A 19,350-nucleotide genomic window follows, 5' to 3' on the forward strand; every position below is an offset into this window, starting at 1 on the left:
CTGTAGGGTGGGCAACACAGCAACAAAGACGGTCAAGCGGAAAGTCAGAGAGGCTGAAATAATCTCATGGGTCACGGCAACGGAAAGGAAACCTGTCATGAGTAACTACTCAAGAGGAAAAAACGAAATCAGGAAAGAAACAATTTATGATAACTCAAAAAGAAGCTCATTACTTTTCGAAGCGAGATCGGGATGCCTTAGAACACGCACCTGTAAAGCGCGATATAAGAAGGAACAAGAAGCATGTGCTTGTTGCGGTAAAGCTAGGGAAACTATGGAGCATGTTTTATTAGAATCTGAAGACGTCTACCCAGCGGTCGATGTAGGCACCACTGGCCTCCTTGAAGCCCTTGGGTTCAGCGGGAGCAGTGGAAAAGTAAACATGTCGTCAATAGGCATTAGTAAGAGGCGATTGGAGGATTGGTGGACGAAAAGTATGGAAACGACAAAAAACGGAGACGTACAAAAGCACAGTTAGCAATAGGGGATCAGAAAATTTGGGTGTGGGAGTTCATAGTGTTTATATATTTTTTAATTGTTTAACTTAGGTACGACATTAGGCAGTATAATAGCAAGAGCTTGGTGGCGCAACCCACCGCCAAGTTCGAAAGGGAACGCTCATAACATCCATCCATCCAGCCCCCAACAGTGTTCTAGAAGAAGGTGGTGGGGTCAAGGAGAGCCCGCGGGTGTGAAATCTCACGTCGACGCGGCGAGAGGGCACCACCAGAGCATGTGTTGTACGGAACGCGAAACTAGGGGGGCATTTGCAACGCAGAGAAAGCCGTGTGCGCTTGGTGTTGCGCCGAAAAAGGAAAGCGCGCAGCTCCGTAGCATGTTTTCTGAAAACTTGCTCTGAAATTAAGACAAAGGCGCAGACATCGGTGGAAAAGCGGACATTCTTCAAGCTTGCGTGAAAATAAAGCCGACCCAACAAAAGCATACAAACAGCCGCATGACGCTGCGGCTAATTTCAAAACTAAAAGCTCAAGAACACAGTAGAAGCAGTAAACATGTGAACGGGCAAATTGCTTAATTCATTTGCCATTACACATTGTCATGCACGTCAGGAAGCAAAAATTTAAATTAAGTTATGGGGTTGAACGTGCCAAAACCACTTTCTGATTATGAGGCACGCCGTAGGGGAGGACTACGGAAATTTGGACCACCTGGGGTTTTTTAACGTGGACCTAAATCTAAGTACACGGGTGTTTTCGCATTTCGCACCCACTGAAATGCGGTCGTCAGGAAGCAATCGCATTCACAAGATCATGTCAGCCAAACAGCTGCGGCGCATGTACGAACACATTCGGGGTTAGATGCCCGATATGATGAGGTTTTATTTTGTTAAGTGCGGTTTTCTTTAAGAAAACATATATCCTCTGAAAACTGCGGAGTAATCCCTACGGCGATGCCACTATCACGCGGTCGCATTGGTTATTAAAGTGAAATTTTGTTACACAGCTAAAGAAAACTCGTGGTGGCCACAAGAAACTCTTTACTGGCACTCCATTCTCAAAGTCCATGGCTGCTACGAGAAAGACACTATGAGTAATGGCTTATTTTCACGTGCAATTTGTTTCCCTTTTCAGGGTTCATGGGTGCTACGAGAGAGAGACTATGAGCAACGGCTTATCTTTGCGTGCAATTTCTTTTTACGTCATTCCTGTCGCAATTGGTTCAGATTCCATAGAAGTACAGCCTGATCAGCACATATAACTTGATAAACTCTGTTGTAAGCGCATATGAGTGCTGGCTGAAACCTCAGGCATAACCAAAGCTCTCCTTCCCCAGCAACATTACATCCACTATGCTGTCACTGCAGAGGTTCTCTCGGCTGAAGAACACAGTTAAGATGTCCTCCAACTTCTTCACTGCCCTGAAAAGCTCCTGCGAAGGATATAACAACCCTCCTTTGTCACAGTGAACTCGGAGTTTCTTCTTTACGTGTTGGGGTTTGCCAAAAGAAAGGTCTTGCAGGGCATGCAGTCATAATGCTTCAGAAACGTTCGAGCAACATTCCCTGCCATGTAATGTACTAGACGGTCGTCGCTCTTCTGCTCCGCGAACTGCCTGTGATGAGCAGGAATACTACGAAGCATACCCTCGGCTGAAGCTAGGTTTCCTTCCTCAATGAGGTGGTCGATTGCTGCAACCCTGGCTTCTTGAGCTGGAGCGTCTTGCGCACTCAGGAGAGAACTCATTTCTACACTAGCGCCTTTAAGGTCAGCATTGCCTGAACGTAGTGTCTTGGCAAGGCTATAATAGGATAGGCAATTAACGACAATTAGAAAGTGCGTGGGTGTTGGGTAGCCGTTAGACGGACACGATTGCCTGACTATACCAAAAAAGTTTTCCTGCGGGTCCTGCCTTAACCTGGATGTCATAGCATACCTAAATCCCTGGCTGACACGATAATTCAGCAGTGATAATGTGATTGATATCGTCACCTTTAGGCCATCTGCAGTTGAATCGCTTAAAAATCCACCTACTGCTGCAGCTTGACACTGCCAGGAAGAAAGAAATTCAAGAAAGTCTTTCAGTGTCTGTGCCCTCTTGGAGCAGGGGCGCAAAGCTTCTGCTGTGAAGCGAGATGTCATCGTCTTGATGATGCAGTTGATGGTCGTGAAAGAGTGCAACAACATCAATTATTTTCGGAATAAGAGCTGCACTACATGATTATTGTATTTTATGTGACCCCTTAATACAGTCAGTACACGTGCTTATTGTTATTGTTATACGTGTTATTGCAAGCATATGAAAAGTTATGTAAGCCAGGTACTCGCAAAACAATTTTACAAGGTAAAATTCCAAAGAGAGTTCTGTAGGGCTGTTCCATCATGCAGAATAACAGCACCATTGATTATTTTTGCGTTGTTTACCGAAAGTATGACAGTGTAGCATCAATGCTGCCCCACGAAGCCTCCAATCTATTCTTATAAAACTGGAGTCCATTGATAGCACGATCTCCGAAGAGTTGAAAGGCGAAATTCACTCTCATTTTTTGAAAACTATTTGCTGCAAGTGAACTGATGAAAGGCCGCGCATTCCTTTCAAAGTAACGTTGGTGCAGTCCATATGGAAAGCTTCCCTCAAAGGCTGGATAGAAACGTGAAAGGGCGAAAGAATATAAAACACAGACATTTATCTCTATATTTGTGTTATTGTACTTGGAAGCATAAATACCTCTTCACTGGAACGCCCACAAGATTAAAGCGAAATTATGAACTGTGTTACAAATATGAAATTTTACCACATGCCATGCCATCAGGCGTGTTCAGGGGATGCTTGAGGACCGTGTTCCTGAGGCACTTCAGCAAATGAGGAAAAACTGACAAGAAGTGGAGATGCCGAGCAGAGTCCACTGGGTGCTGTAGCTTGCAGGTGATTTTGTTTGCCTTGACTCCGATTCCCAATATTTTCCACACCCTCCTATTCCAAGAAGCGTCATCGCACGTAACAAAATCGGCAAATAGTCAACTCGTTTCAGCAAGACATTTTGCCTCAATTATTATTTTCGCAAGCATTTCTACTTTCACGTTAGCCTTTGTCGCAAGTACACCAACAACCTGGCTCCATTTTCCAGTAAATGGCACGAACGTTACTACCATACCATGGTCGCAGGTTACGGTCTGCCCTTCAGACGTGAAAGGGCCCATGTCGACAAAACCTTCTATGTGGCCTGAAGAAGTTACAGTAAGGTGCACAGACAGTTTAATTTCATCGACTAAAAGGCTACCACGTCTATTCAAGCGGCTCATATGTTTTGTTCTGAGCGAACTTGACCTGGTTTAGCACTTTGTGGCAGAACCCGTATCCACTCCTGTAGAGCTTGAGGTAGCACTTCAATGTACTGTTACTCGGGCGGGAAATGGTGTTGTTTGCGAAGGTGCTCGTACAACTTGGCGCTTTTCATTTTCATTAGAATGCATTCAAGATTCCAGTCTTTTGAATAGATGTTTCCTTTAGCATTTTTCTTCTTTGCAGCAGAGAAACAGTGCGTAACACATTCCCGCTGCTTGGGAGGCAAAGTTTCAGTCTGTGTGCATAGGACTTACATCTGGTTTTGAGGCGCTCTCCAGCTCCATGTTGATCAGCTGGTCTTTGAAGACAGCAGGGTGAGATGCCAGCCGTTTGATCCTATTCTTTGCTGTGCGGAGCTTCTGCACCGTTCTTGAGACATTCTTTTGAACCTGTCGCTTCAGCCATGATTGTCACGTTAAAAGGGCATTTCTCAGGTATTGACAGAACATGCATGCTCGCCCTGAAAACCAAATACAGCAAATGGGACAGTTACCACATCCGGTCTAGCAGAAATAGGACAGGAGTTAAAAAACTATGATGAAAAATTATTTCCACGACAATTAAAATTACAATCATGCAGCAGTTAAGCATACCTTCCGGTGGTTTCGTTCGAGGGGGGGGGGGGCGGTCTCACGTTTCAGCTCGGCCTCCTCGTTATGGAATTTGTCGAGGGATTAAATGCATGAATAATAGCTGCAAACGAATTTGAACGCTGCGCACAATGAAGACAAGTAAAATATGTATTTTTGCATAAAACAATATACTCGTATGTCCCAAAAATTGTACCCGAAATAACTGATATCAATGCTTCCATGTTTTTTGTCTATTTAATAAGTGAAGAAAGTATCACACGAACGTTAGAACTGTATCAGTTCGAAACCAGCAAAGCAGTTGTTGCCGGTGATATGAAAAATGTAAAGACCATGAAATCAACAAGTTGAGGACAAATATCTTAATAAAACTGTTATTCAAGAACCTTGTTTACATTTTTGTACAAATGCAATGGCCAGAGAAAAATCTCAATGACGCTGTTCTTTGTTCAAATGTATTGCGCCGGAGTAGCTGTCACTGATCGTGTAGTGTGAGTAATTGCACCGAAATTATTGTCGTAACAGAGACAATATATAGAGTGCAACCCAGAGAGCACATATAAAAAGCGGCACTTCTGCGAAATATACGAGGGCGAGACAAGCGAAAGTGAACCGATGCGAATATACGACAAACGGGGTACATTATTTAAAAGTAGTCCCTATGAGTATTTAGAGATTTGTCACATTGACTAACGAGTCGCGTGATTCCCATTTCATAAAACTCTTTGGACTGCTGCTTCAAAAAGTCTGTAACTGACTCTTTCACGCCATCGTCCGATACGAATCTGGTTCCCTTGGGCTGCTTCTTTTCTTTATTTCCCCAAAATGTGGAAGTCGCAAGGCGCCAGGTCAGGGTTATGTGGCGGATGTTGCAGCGTTTCCCGTTTGAACTTTGCCAGTTTTGTATTAACCACATCAGCGACGTGGGGACAGGCATTGTCGAGGAGCAAGATGACCCCATTCGCCAATTTTCCACGTCGTTCGTCCTTGATTACGACACGCAGCCGGTCCGGAGTTTAACAATATCGGAAGCGATTGATAGTCTCTCCAGGGTTAGCAAATTCAGTCAGTAATGGCCCCTGACGATCGAAAAAAAAAGTTAACATCTTTCGGTGCAAAGAACGCTCTTTGCTTTATTTGGGGCTGGTGAATTCGAATGTTTCCACTGTAAGCTTTGCCGTCGTGTTTCAGGCTCGTAGTAGTGGCCACCATGATTCGTCCCCGGTCACAACTGCAGATGAGAAGTCGTCACCCTCATTGTGATACCGGATCAGATGAGTCAAGGCAGCACCAAACCCCTCCGTCGGCGGTGATTCCGAATCTTGGGCATACATTGCGCACACAAGAGCCGATACCAGAGATTTTCATGAATTATGGTGTGAACCGAACCGTGACGGATGGTCGCACGCTCTGCCATTTCATCGATACTTACCCTTCTTGTCTAATCAGCTCATCAATCTTTGCAATTGTTTTAGGGGTAGTTGCACGGTTGCTTTGGCTTGGTCTTCGATCGTACTTGCAATTTCACGTCCTTCTTTTAACCATTTACTCCAATGCGTCACAGTGGCCAATGAAATACAAGGTTCAACGTACATGGCAGCCATACGGCGACTAATTTCTTTTTGGGAAACAGCTTCAGCTCTCGAAAACTTCGCGACACCATTTTGTTCAACTTTTGCGGCTCCCATTATGTCACACAATCATGTTCAACGCAGGGTATGAGAGCATTGAAGAACATTTATCTTCACAACTGTGTGTCACTTTTGTAAATAAGAGATGCCCGCGTGCTACGCGCATGCCTTGCAGATAATGAACCGAATCATCATTGCGTGGGATTGGTTGGCTCACTTTCACTTGACTCGCCCTCGTACTTTATAAATGCGAAAATACAATGAAATATACAAATTCAAAGGTACAGCTTCATAAAGGGCAAAGAAAAGTGTCGCTGGAAACAAAGTTCACTGCACGTACGCACAAGACCTGGCAACAAGATATTTAAATATGCGTAAAAATATCCAATAAATCTACGTATCTAAGAAAAGTCACCGTATATAATGCGTCAAACAAGGCTAATGAATATTTTGCGCAATCATAGCACTCCCTCCACTCCCCCTGACGTATTTGCGCATGACGGAAGGCGGCGCGCTTTCTCCCTACTTTTCTCCCTTGCGCACACAAGACCACCATCGTCGGCTCATCCCTAAACCCCCCCCCCCCCCCCACCTGCGCTTTCACTCTCAAATACAGCATTCGGCGCGCGGTCACGATGTTCTCGCCCTTGGACTTTATACGGAACATGAGGGCGGCGGCGACGGCAGGTATGCGCCTGGAGTGTCCCTATAAATGCTATCGCAACAAAATAATAAGAGTATCCGGCAAGTCAAGCGTCCCGCGGCTCATCACTTTCTGCAAAAGAAGTAACAAAATCGAACTTTCACCATGCGACAATTCACTGCGCCGCAACAATGTCTTTTTTTTTTTGTGGGCTGGGAGGCACCTCAATGGAAAAACCCGAAGGAAAGCATGCTGGTCACAATCGAAAGCCTACTTTGCGCACCTAATGTGCCTACCGAAGGAATAGCGAAGAAAACTTGAGATACTTGGTACCCAGGGAACGATACACATGCTCCTCGGTTATCTACACCAGCGAGACAAGACTTTCCGGAGATGTTGCGCTCAAGCGAACGTGTTGCAATCCGTCGAGTCCCCACAGTGATGGCGGCGAGCGGCCATTGTTTCTTGTTCTCGGCACCATAGAGTTTTCTACAAAAATTACTAGAGGGAACTCTGGCGCTAGTGTCTACGGGAGCTGCAATGGGAGCGGTTGTCCCAGCATGGGAATTATGGGAAGTACATGGATTTGCCTAAACTTCGTCTTTTTGGCTTCAAACCGGCTTCGTGTCTTTGTAAACTCGTCATTTTCAACAGTGTATTGCGTAATAAATAATTAAATAAACATCATTAAAATTTCCAGACTTCAGGATTCGAACACAGGGACCCTAGCGAAGACGCCTGGTATTGAAACCATTAAGCCACGGAATGAAACGCCCTTGCGAATTGATCGCGGGCATGCCAGTGCCTTGAGACGCTTGGCGCGTTTCGATTTGACCACCTGGACAAGCTCAATCCTTGCAATTGATAGCAATGGTACGCGTTCCCGGCGTCTTCTGCACTTTGAAGAATATAGATTGCGTTGAAATACACGACAATAAGATTTATATAGCGTAATAAACAAAGCCACAAGAACGTCTGAATCCACAAGCACGAAGATCAGACAAATCCATGTACTTCCTATCATTCTCATGGTAGGACAACGACTGCAGCGCCAGAGCTCCCTCTAGTAATTTTTGTAGTAATCTCTATGCTCGGCACCTAGCCGGAAAGCGTCTAAAACTCTTGCCAAGCGAAAATCTACCCGGCCAGAGAAAAACGAACGCGCACCGAGGTCGCCACCCGGTGGTCGGGGCAACACGAGAAAAACGTATGCGCTCTGGCTGGCTCTGGCAGCCCGCGGGTAGCGAGAACAAGAAAATTTAAGAGTCTCAATGTGTCCTCGCAAATAAAAGTCAAACCACAAAAAAAAAAGAAGAATGTAGTTACCTTTGCTGGCTTTTGTGTCTTGACATGGCTGCTTTGGCGCACGTGAAAAAAAAAACGATATTATTTTGTGTGTCACAACGGCAAAAATCACAACGTTTCGTCTCGTCGGACCTCGCTGTAGTGGTTTTGAAGCGAAGAGCTTCGCTGCGCAAGTCAACACCACGCTTCGCGCGAGGCGGCGTATGTCGGAGCACGAGTGACGCACGGCGCAGGTGGCCGTCGCCGAGTCCGTCGCCTGAGGAGACGACGCTAGGGGGCCATACGGAGCGGTCACGCTTCGCATGAGCTCCTGCCTCGACGCCTCATTTCACCCGCAAAAACCTCGACGTCGCCGAAAATGCAGTGCTCTATCGTCCTCTACTAATCAAGGAAACCCGTGGATAACCGGTTTTCAACTGTAAGTCCATATTTCCCGTTCTCTGCTTGTTCCAAGATCGGCGGAGAAGAACGCTGGAAGCGGCGTTGGACCGTCGGTCCGACAGAACGCTGCTCCAGCTCGTGCGGGACGCGCCAGGATGGCTGACGATGACGCGTCTGCAACGATCGGAGCCACGACACCGGTCGAAAAGAACCCCAACGCGACGACAACGCTACCGGCCTCTCGCAAAAGAAAACCCTTGACAACGGGGGATGGTTTACTGCAAAATACCACAACTCAAGGCTGATCGCCGCTCCGGATACCGGTACCGAAGCGGTCGACAAATCAGCACCGAGCCAGCCCAAGCTAAAGCAGAATCCCCTTCGCCAAGAGAAGCTACCTCCACTGCTCAAGAACGATTTGAAAGTCATCATTGGACCGAAGCATGGGCTCAACATCAGTCAACTGAGCACGCATCAGATGGCCCGGGGTATAACCAAAGCATGTGGAAACCCAGACATGTGCAACGAAGGCAACTTGCTTATACGGTTGCGCGACAGATCGAACATCGCCATAATCAGCACGCCAAGCATGGAGACTGCCAATGTAGTGCGAAGCGTTCCAAGTTTACGTTTTGGTGCGAAAGACTATGCAGTGACGGCGTACGTGGCAGTGCCGGACAATTCGTGTAAATGAGTGATTCACGGACTGGACGCCGGTACAACGCCGACCGAATTACTAGCCCACCTTTGGGTACGTACCCATGGAGTCAAAATACTTTACGCAAGAATGCTTGGAAACTCCCAAACCGCGGCAATTACCTTCGAGGGCAAGATCGTCCCCCGCTACGGCGGCGAGACACGTTGCTACCTCTATCGGTCATCGCGGCAAGTTTGCTATGTATGCTTCAGGCCTGGGCATAGGGCGGATGTATGCCCGACACCTGACGCCGTTGTCTGCTCGAACTGCGCCGAGCCACTAATCGAAGACGGACACACCTGCGAGCCCAGGTGTACGCTGTGTAAGGAAGCGCACCCCACACGGGCAAAGGAGTGAAAGAACGCCTCTGGAAACCGAGGAGCCCACGGGCGAGAAAAAGAGGAACCGGACACTGAAGCCATGGACGCCGGCGGACGTGGCGGGCCCATTATCGCTGGTTCAGTAGGGACTCCAGCTCGAGATCAAGGTCTAGATCAAGGTCGAGATCCGCGTCCAAGACCAGGCAGGCTCTGGAAACGAAAAGGAAGCAGCAGAAGAGGATCATACACAAGAAGGAAGAAGACAGTAAAGTGAGCTGGAAAGCGCATCTTTTCTCAGCCTCTCCCACTGCTCCAAAGATTACGAACGCGGAGAGCGACGAAGTAAATGAGCTAAGGCAAACTATTCAGACTCTCAGGGCCGAAAATGCTGAGCTCAACCAGCTCATAGCTCAACCAGCTCATAGCTATGAGCTGGTACAACCAGCTCATAGATGAACTTAAGGCACTGAGAACAGGGCAGACAAACTCAAAGCCGCAGACAGACGAAACTCAGTCGGCCACCACAGGGCGGCAGGAATTCACAACTGCCATGGTAGCCATGAAGGATGCACAAGCGAATCTTAGCAACCTCGTTTATAACATCCAAGAGGAGGCACGCAAGGATAGAGAACGCCTAGTACAATTTACGGGCATGAAACCCAGAACTAAACCCTATACTAGGCCATCGGCTGAGTATGGCGAGTAACCGTAAACGCTCGGTCAAGTTGGAAACCCTCAATATATGGCAGTGAAACTGCCGTGGGATCCGCAGCAAGCAGGGTCTCCTTAAACAACACATCACTAACTGCACAGCTCCGCCAGACATAATCGCCCTACAGGAAACCGGCTGCTCACTCACTCTTCCGGGCTACTCGGTCTATGAAGGGCTCGGCCACAGTAAGTTCGCGACGCTGGTTGCCAAAGCTGTCACTGTAATCAGACATGACATCGACGCAGCGGACATTGACCACGTCTACAGGCTTCAAATGAAGCCAAGAACGCACCTTCCTCCTCAGCATTTACAGCCCGCCCAGCCAGGGGAAAGCCAACTTTGGCTACCTGTTACGGAAGGCAGAACAAGCAGCAGGCGAGAAGAGTCTCGTCATCCTGGGGGATTTTAAAGCCTGGCACAAAAGCTGGTGCTACGTTAAGGAAACTCAAAAACGCAGGGACCTAGGCAGAGAAACGGATCGCAGAAGGCTTAGTCTTATCACAGACCACACCCAACCCACGCGAGTGGGGAACAGTATCAACCGAGATTCGTGCCCAGACTTGGCATTCGTCAGAGGGGTAAGGGACGCTCGATGGGAAAACGGCGGGGAAACGCTTGGCAGCGACCACTTCATTTTGCGCATCAAGATAGAAACCCTCCCGATCAGGATAAGACTTGGCCAGGCTACGCTCACCGACTGGGTAGCCTATAGAAAAACTATGGCGGAGTCCGAAGACACTGAGATCACAGATATTACGAGCTGGGTCGCAGGAATCAAGGCAGACTGCAAAAGGCTAATCCGAGAGGTCGCTCTCCCCACCAACACACCCGAGGTGGATAAGCATCTTTTACACCTATGGGACGCCCGACGGGGGCTACTAAGAAGATGGAGGCGGCAGAAGCACAAAAGAAAACTCAGAATAAAGATGGTTGATGTCACTAGACAAGCCGAAGAGTATGCGACAGAACTCTCAGGGCGCGACTGGGACCAAAAATGCAACGAGCTACAGGAGACCCTAGGCTGGAAAAAGACATGGGCCTTGCTGAGGGCTCTTATTGACACAACCATGACCAAGTCTGAAAATCGTAAAACGACCCAATGGATCAAGCACCGACTCCAAGGCACAGACCGGGAAATGCTAAAGAACATCAAGCAGCGCTACATTGGGGATACAACGGACGTCGACTGCAGCTTGGCGTTCCCGGGCGAAGCAAATCCCTCTCTAGATGAACCCATTACCATAGAAGAAGTGAAACACGCTGTGATGTCTACCACAGAGAACAACACGCCAGGCAAGGATGGCATCACCAACGCCATGATAAGGAACCTGGACGAAAATTCCATCAAACGATTAGCAGAATTCGTAAATAAACACTGGGAACGGGGGACTATCCCGGATGACTGGAGACATGAGGAAATAGTGATGATTCCGAAGTCCGGAAAGACTCCCTGCCTGGAAAACCTGCGACTCATTTCGCTAACGTCCTGCTTGGGAAAAGTATACGAGATAATTGTGCTTTAGAGGTTGGAGACCCTCATGGAGGATAACGAGCTCATGCCGCACACTGTTTGGATTCATAGAATGCCTCTGAACTCAAGACATCCTCCTACAGATTAAGGAGGATGTACTTACTACCATCCCGAAATACGGAGAAAACATCTTGCTTGCACTCGATCTTAAGGCGGCCTTCGACAATGTAAGTCATAGGGCTGTGCTGGAGGGTCTCAGCAACATTGGTTGCGGGCAGAGAATACACAACTACGTCAAAGCTTTCCTAGGTGACGGAACCGCCACCATTCAGGAAGCATCAGGACTGACACCTTCAACATGCCCAAAAAGTGAGCACCTTAAGGCTCTGTGATATCCGCTACGCTTTTTAACATTGTTATGATCCGGTTAGCACGGAAGTTCGAAAATATTGAAGGGCTCAGGCATGCCGTATACGCCGACGACGTCACAGTCTGGGTGACCAAGGGATCCTTAGAAGAAAAACAAGACCTTCTGCAGAGTACAGCAGATACAGTCCACGCATACACTGAACACTGCGGACTTGTCGGCTCCCCGAAGAAATCCGAGGTGCTCCGAGTCTACAGAAGAGGATACAATCTGCAAAGCTTCATAGACATCTTCGTAAGGGGGAATAAGATTCCGGAGGCATGCCAAGTTAAGCTACTTGGCATGTGGATACAAAGCCACTGTCGTGTGGATCACACAAGTAGACTGCTGGCAAACACTACAGCTCAGATCACGAGGATGATCGCAAGAATCTCAAACAGACGACAAGGTATGAAGGAAGAGGGCACATGTAGGCCCTCGTGGTCAGTAGGATTGTATACAGTGTCCTCTACCAAACACCGCTCCAGCAGGAAAAAGAACAATTAGAGGCAATCCTTAGGGAAGCTTACAAATGCGCTCTCGGACTGCCCGTCAACACCTCGACGGAGAAATTCCTTCAATTGGGCATAAACAACACAGTGCAAGAACACATCGAAGTTCATCTTCTCGCGCAGAAAATGAGACTCATGCTGACTCCAACGGGCAGGAACACGCTGAAGATACTGGGTATGAGGGATACTTGCCGAGAAATTAACAGCATGGAAAGCATAACTAAAGAGATTCGAGAGATCATTGAGGTGAGCCCGATACCGAGATACATGCACGCTAAAATACACAAGGCCAGAAGAAAGGCAAGACCAGAAGCACACAACAGATATTCCGCGTCGAGAAAAGACGTGTTATACGTCGACGAGACCTCATACAAAGAGCACTCCGGGGTGGTAGTCAGCGTTGTTGATCACCAGCTTAGAGAAATCAACTGCGCTTCGATCAAAGGCAACAACATCATCGAGGCTGAGGAAGCGGCAATCGCACTCGCCATCACCCACCAGGGCGAAGAGGCCACTTACAGCAATACTTACGGACTCGCAAGAAGTGTGCAGAAGGTACAGCAGTGGACGCATATCCACTGCAGCCATCCGCATACTCAAGACGAGAAAAATCATCCTTTTCGAAATGCTTCATTACGTTGACACCAGGTCATGAGACTGCGACAGGGAACCAGCGTGCCGACGCCACGTCCGAGCATACGCCAACCGGGGAATGCACCACGACGGGGAACTGGACACAGTCACCAGACGCTATGGAGCGTCTGGTGACTGTGTCCTGGTGACCTGGTGACCAAAGGTAGCGCTAGTACACAGAACACCAACACCGAAGCCGTGGGAGGCTGCGCTGTCCTGCTCGAAGCATGAAGAACAGCTGAAGCTGATCGACAGAGCTAGCAAGATGGCAAAGGCCACAAAGGCCCTGGACTGAAGGCTCCCCCTTCGCCGGTATACCTCTTTTGTGAAAATAAAGTTTTTCATTCATTCCGTCGCCTGACCTTTTGCCGCTGCCGCGTGTGACGTCACGCACGGTGCAGATGGCCACTGCCGTGCGCTATGCGTCATTGTTTGATGGTCGCCGCAAGCGCCTGTTTATCGCGGAGGCCGACTATATAACCGCTTGGCAGAGAATAGGGGTGCGCATTCAACGTGGAAGGAGAAGAGAGTGATACTACCGATACAGAAGTGCTACCAGGGGAGCTGGCTCAAAAGGAGCCAAGAAATGAAAGGCTGAAAGCTCAACGAGCGTCCGAGACACCCGAACAACGACAAGAACGTCTCGCTAAACGACGCAGCAAAGCTGAGTCTGAAACGCCAGAAGTAGTACAGGCACGTATCGCTAAACGACGTGAAAAGGAAGCTGAACAGCGACGTTCGGCCATGTCAGCTGAGAGTAGCCAAGATGGTGAAAGTTCGGGAATTGCTGAGCAGCTGCGAAGGAAGAATGAGAAGGCCAGAGCCAGACGAGCTAGTGAAACACCCGAGCAACGAGAGGAGCGTCTCGCTAAACGACGACGACAAGATGCTCAAAAGCGGCTTCTAGCCGCCAGTGCCAGCAGCCATCAGAGTGACGACACAACGACGGAAGAAGAGGTAAAGGCTCGCCGTTACACAGACTACGTGTTGAAACTTGGTGAAAGTGCAAGTGCGACCAGAACCTTTACGACGGACTTTGTGAACAATCCCTTTGGCTTCCCATGTGATGTGTGTGAAAGACATAATCATAAAGCATAACCATAAGCTAAACCGTACGCATATCCATAAGTTAAACCATAAGCATATCCATAAATTAAACCCTAAGCATATCCATGGGCTAAATCAAAAAGCATAACGCTATACCGTAAGCATAACCATAGGCAATATCATAAAGCATAACCATAAGCTTAACCATATGCATCACCGAAGCTTTTCGCTTCCAGATATCCAGGCTTAACCTTAGCTAAGCCCCAGTCAATTCTTTCCATTTGTCTGATAGTGTGTTCAGTTGGCTTGCCTCGTTGTATTGTACGATGTACGACTTTAGAAAACTCAATGCACTTTTGGCGTAAAATGTTTATAAGCCGCAAAGTACTGGAATTTAAAATCTAAAGCACGACTTTGGGAAATGTAAATGCACCTTTTAAGTGAAAATTTTCAGAACATTAAATTCATTAAGTTTCAGAATTGAAATCCACGCGCTCTGTAGATTACGCGGCTTTCGCGAGATGCCGCGACGAGCCCGCTCGCCATCCAAACGCACTTGAAACTTTGTGCTTGGATAGGGCTCCTTGCATTATGTGACGTCACGCGCATGGGCGTTGCTACGAAATCCAGCCCGATCGAGTTCGCAATGTTCGCGCGGAAATGTCTTTCTTTTCGAGCGTGAAAAAGACATTCTAGGCAAAATCCAGAATGATTTCCGGCACGCGGGTTGTTTTGGCCGGCGGTGCATGACAGCACGAAAAAATTTCGGGGGGGGGGGAGGGATTGCTCATCGGATTGCTCATCATCGCACACTTTGTATCTTTTAGCTTCCCATGTTACGTCCGCGCTTCTTCGTTTCCTAGGTCGTCTTGGCCGCGCCGGCTTTTTAGACAAGTAAGTAGTGGCATCTGGCAACAGCGTCGACACGGCATGGGGCCGGAGCTCCGGCTTTCCTCGTGGCGTACGCAGCTCTTCACCGTTTATACTGTGCACATGGTCTCGCACAATACCAGGATGATTCAAAATGAACTTCACAAACCGCACATGTTTCGTCGAGTTTCTTGTCTTGGCGGTGCAAGTTCCGTTCCCAAATTTGCTGTCTTTGTTCATCTTTCGGTGCAGTGAACAACGACGGCTGCTTTCCTTTTTTCCTGTTTCATAGCCGGGAGCGAAGCAATGTCGTTGACGTTTGCACGTTCACACTTCTCATGAGGTCAGGCGACTTCGCACGAAACAGACTCGAAGGGCAGATTGAAACACCAAAAAACAGCCAACGTCGAGAATCAAGCCTGCACGTACAAGCACGCAAAGCAGCGGAGGCAGCCAGCACACGCTACTACAGCGCCGCCACCGCCAACATCCGGCTCCAGTGCGCATTCGCCGCCTCGCTGCAATGCACGGGGCGCTCCGCCTCCATAGTCCACTATCCCCTTCCAGAACACTATAACCATACTACCGGTCAAAAGCGGCCATATTGAATATTGCACTAAAAAAGGTATTTCTGCTTCCTGTTTGACCACCGCCATCTATCGGTACCAACGGTAAGTTTCACGAACTGCATCGTCTTATTTTCGTACCACTGTGGAGGACGCGGTTTCCCTTTTCGAAAGTTTCTTTATTCTATGGTGCAAGGCGTTGAAGAAGGAACCAGGGCACAACAAAGGTCGTGTTTGATTGCCAATAACTCCGCTTCTGCTCAACGCATTGAACTACTTTTTCATGCAAAGTATTTCTGAAATAGCCTATGTTCATTCCAAATCCCTTTCTCCCCTTCCATAAAAAGCGGTTCAGGTCTCCTTTAACGTCCCCGGCATGACGTATCCGATTTCACTGGCTATTGCCTGGCACACTGGCAGCGCAGGACTCATCGACCGATCAGATTGATCAGACAACTACCGCCATTGGTGGTATGGGATGATAAGTAGCTGAGACTAGGCACGGCTGGGCCACAGCCGGGCTAGAGGGGCTGTGCGCTAAGAGGGCTTAAACTCACCGCCAGACAGGCCGGACCAGGGGTAGCACGCGCACTCTGAAGTTCAACAAATGCCCATAGAGGGAGAAAAAATCGACCGCGCACCACTGCTAATAAAAGTAGCATAGTAAGGGAACCTAAATGACGCTTGCGTAAGTTCAATATCTCCAGCTAGAGGCGCAGTAATAAGCGCAAATTTTACCTTACAAGCTTCCTCCCACATTTATCGAAGCATTCTTATTAAATAAGGAAAGAAAACAAAATTATCATTTCTAATTGTACTTCTCATTGGTAACTTTATCGTTTTGTTGCCATTATAAACGCAAATAGCGTTCACCATCATCTATCTTCCACGTGACCTCTGGCATACATTTAAATTTTTACCGCACACCTTGTGACCAGAAAAGACTTGTCGCATGCAACGGCCTGCAATGAAGTGTTGACAATATTGCAGAGGTAATATAACACCCGCCACCCGCCGTGGTTGCTCAGTGGCTATGGTGTTGGGCTGCTGAGCACGGGATCACGGGATCGAATCCCGGCCACAGAGGCCGCATTTCGGTGGCGGCGAAATGCTAAAACACCCGTGTACTTAGATTTGCGTGCACGTTAAAGAATCCCAGGTGGTCAAAATTTCCTGAGTCCTCCACTGCGGCGTGCCTCATAATAAGAAAGTGGTTTTGGCACATGAAACACCATAACTTTTTTTTAAACGCCCGCGCTATTGTGAGGGTCTATGCACTCGATTTAACTCGTATTTGGTGCTTACCTGTTCTATTAAACAAACCTATTTCAAAAATCTGGTACAGTGCATGTTACTGACATCAACGTAATTTTGTAATTTCGTGGGGCTTATAAGCAGAATTTCTAAGAAAAGCGTGTTTTATGCGAACAGGCTTTGCTGTAGTTTAGGTGTTCGAAAAAAGGAAAATGTTATTAAAAGCGTGAAAGTACGTGAACAGCTTTTTGTATGAAGTCGAAAAAATAATTTTTGGTAAATGCTCATAAGTTTCTTCGGCTACAAAAGCAAAACAGTTATTTAGTCGAACGCGTCTGAAGGAAGCTCCTCGCTGAAATTGTATCAACGAATTATTTGCCATAGCATTCGCTAATATTGTATAATAGGAAGTACTTCTACTAACTCATACATGTTTTGTATTGTGTTCATGGTATACCATGCCACAAAGCTACATTTAGCAAACTTTCAGGAAATATGGTTTAATCAGGACTTAGGCTGTGTAGTCAAACATTTAATAATATAAATAATAGGAATGAAATGTTTTTTCTTTTTCGGTTTATGTGCTCTTTCAATGTAGCGCTGATACATTTTAAATTATGCAGGACCAGCTCATGCAAACTATGCTGTCACTAATTAGGTTTTCACTTTTGTTTACTCTATTACCCATTCCCCTCTCTATTTCCAACAGGACCTCACGGTGAAGGGAAGAAATGTGTAAATAAAGGCATTAAATTAATACATAACTTTCTAATTGATGGGTGGAAAGTGCAAGACTCAGAAGCGACTACTATTCACCACGAGAAATATGTTTCGAACAAGGGAAACAAATAAAGGGTAAAACAAGAAACATTATTCATGGTGGAAAGAGCCAGTGCACTCTGTGGCCTCATGAAAGCATGGAACAAAATATGCAGTAATTTGTTTCAAATATTCATTCTTTTCAGCGACATAATGTCGGTGGATCACATCCACCCAGTGGCGGTTTAGAGTGGATTTGACACATGGAAACTCCCACACGCCGGTGCCTGGCAAACTAAGCGTTTCACAAAGATAATAAAATTAAGCGGGCTCTCGGCTTTTCATGACGTACAGTGCGTTAACATGCGAATTAACTAAGTTTGTCACTGTCCCGTTGTGGCCAGGTGCACGGACACAAGTTTCCTAGCGCTGCTCTTCAGGCGCATTTACAAATCCGACGTTATCGAGGCGCGGGCGAGTGTCGCTCGACGCCGGGCGCGTCGGAGCGCGTAGCCCGCGTGCGGTGAGGTTGGCTGCACCAGTGCGTCGAATTATAGGTCGACCTATAGACGCTGTTCTGGACAACGTGACGTAACGTCTGCGCGCGCTCACGCTACGTCGGGTTATATTTAATCCTCTAGGCGCCCGTTCCGGCTGCGAGCGTAGGCGCTCTCCAACGGCGCCTGCGTAACCGAGCGAACGAGCGCCGCGAACTCAAAATGAACGCAGAGCGCAGCGGGAGACGAAAGAAAGCCGATAGCGTTGGAGGAGGGTGCAGCGGGACCATGAGGCGGAAAGCGGAGGAGGAGTGGGGGATAGACGGCCTAAGCATACGCACAGTTGCCGGCAGCCTGGGCATCCGCAGCCACATGGGCGATCTCATCTGCGCTTTCGAGGGCGGGGGCAGAGGGTTACGCTCGTCTCGGTGTCAGCTGCTGAGGTCATTCCGCGGTAGCAGCATGTGTGACGGGGATCGCTGCTCCTGCAATGGGCGATGGCGAGTGGCTACGAGTAAGGCTCGATGTCGTCACCACTAACCACTTGTGGCACAAATTCCCCGCGAAGAAGGGCCGCTCTCGTCATTGGTGGAACGAAAGCGTGAAAAACGTCGTGCCGTGCAAGACGGGCTGTGCGGCGAGCATGGCTACGATATGGCACCAGAGTAGCACGCATCGTCTCTATGGAAATAAAGCGCTGCATGAGCGGAGGTCTCTCTCCGTCTGCTGCTATGAATCGCACCCACGCTTCACCCACCCACTGCTTCTCTCGATCTGCTGATCTCCCGAGGTAGACGCGTCACACTGCGCTCCGTTTGGAACGTGCCACACGAGACAGGTTTTCCGCGCCAGCCAATGTATTGCGAAATGAAAACGCGTATAGAGCTGACCTCAAATTTCGCATTAGGGGTATTTGTAATTGTCGGTGAATCTTTAGTGTGCTTGTCAAGGCCCCACATGTTTACACAAAAGATAGCACTCATTTCCACGAAGCTAGAGAAAAAAAATGGCCGACGATCACGCTTCGTGGTAATGCCATCTTTGAGCGCAGCTGCTGCCTTACTTCAATAACAGGCAACCGCGTATACAACACGCAGTGCCCAACGGAGGCGGTTCTGCGTTTGGGATTGGGCAGCACACACCGCGATCCGCCGCTATCTAGGCGGCGCGCCGGCGACGCGCCATCGCGTCATCTTATAGAAGGTCACCGTCGCGGAGAGGGGGGTGGACATTCGTCATTATAATTTTATGT

At 48.1% G+C, this 19,350-nt stretch overlaps 1 protein-coding gene across 1 annotated transcript in view; it reads left to right on the forward strand.

Moving 5' to 3' along the window:
* The first annotated feature begins 13,849 nt into the window (after nucleotides 1-13,849).
* LOC142586164 (cholinesterase 1-like) overlaps nucleotides 13,850-19,350 on the forward strand; it is a 47,256-nt gene continuing 41,755 nt past the window's right edge. Inside the window, exon 1 of the mRNA XM_075697417.1 lies at nucleotides 13,850-14,114. Coding sequence (XP_075553532.1) covers nucleotides 13,850-14,114 — 265 coding nt within the window. The remainder of the gene's footprint in view (nucleotides 14,115-19,350) is intronic.

Source organism: Dermacentor variabilis, chromosome 6 (genome assembly GCF_050947875.1).
Source record: "Dermacentor variabilis isolate Ectoservices chromosome 6, ASM5094787v1, whole genome shotgun sequence".
In the NCBI taxonomy this organism is placed as follows: Eukaryota; Metazoa; Arthropoda; class Arachnida; order Ixodida; family Ixodidae; genus Dermacentor; species Dermacentor variabilis.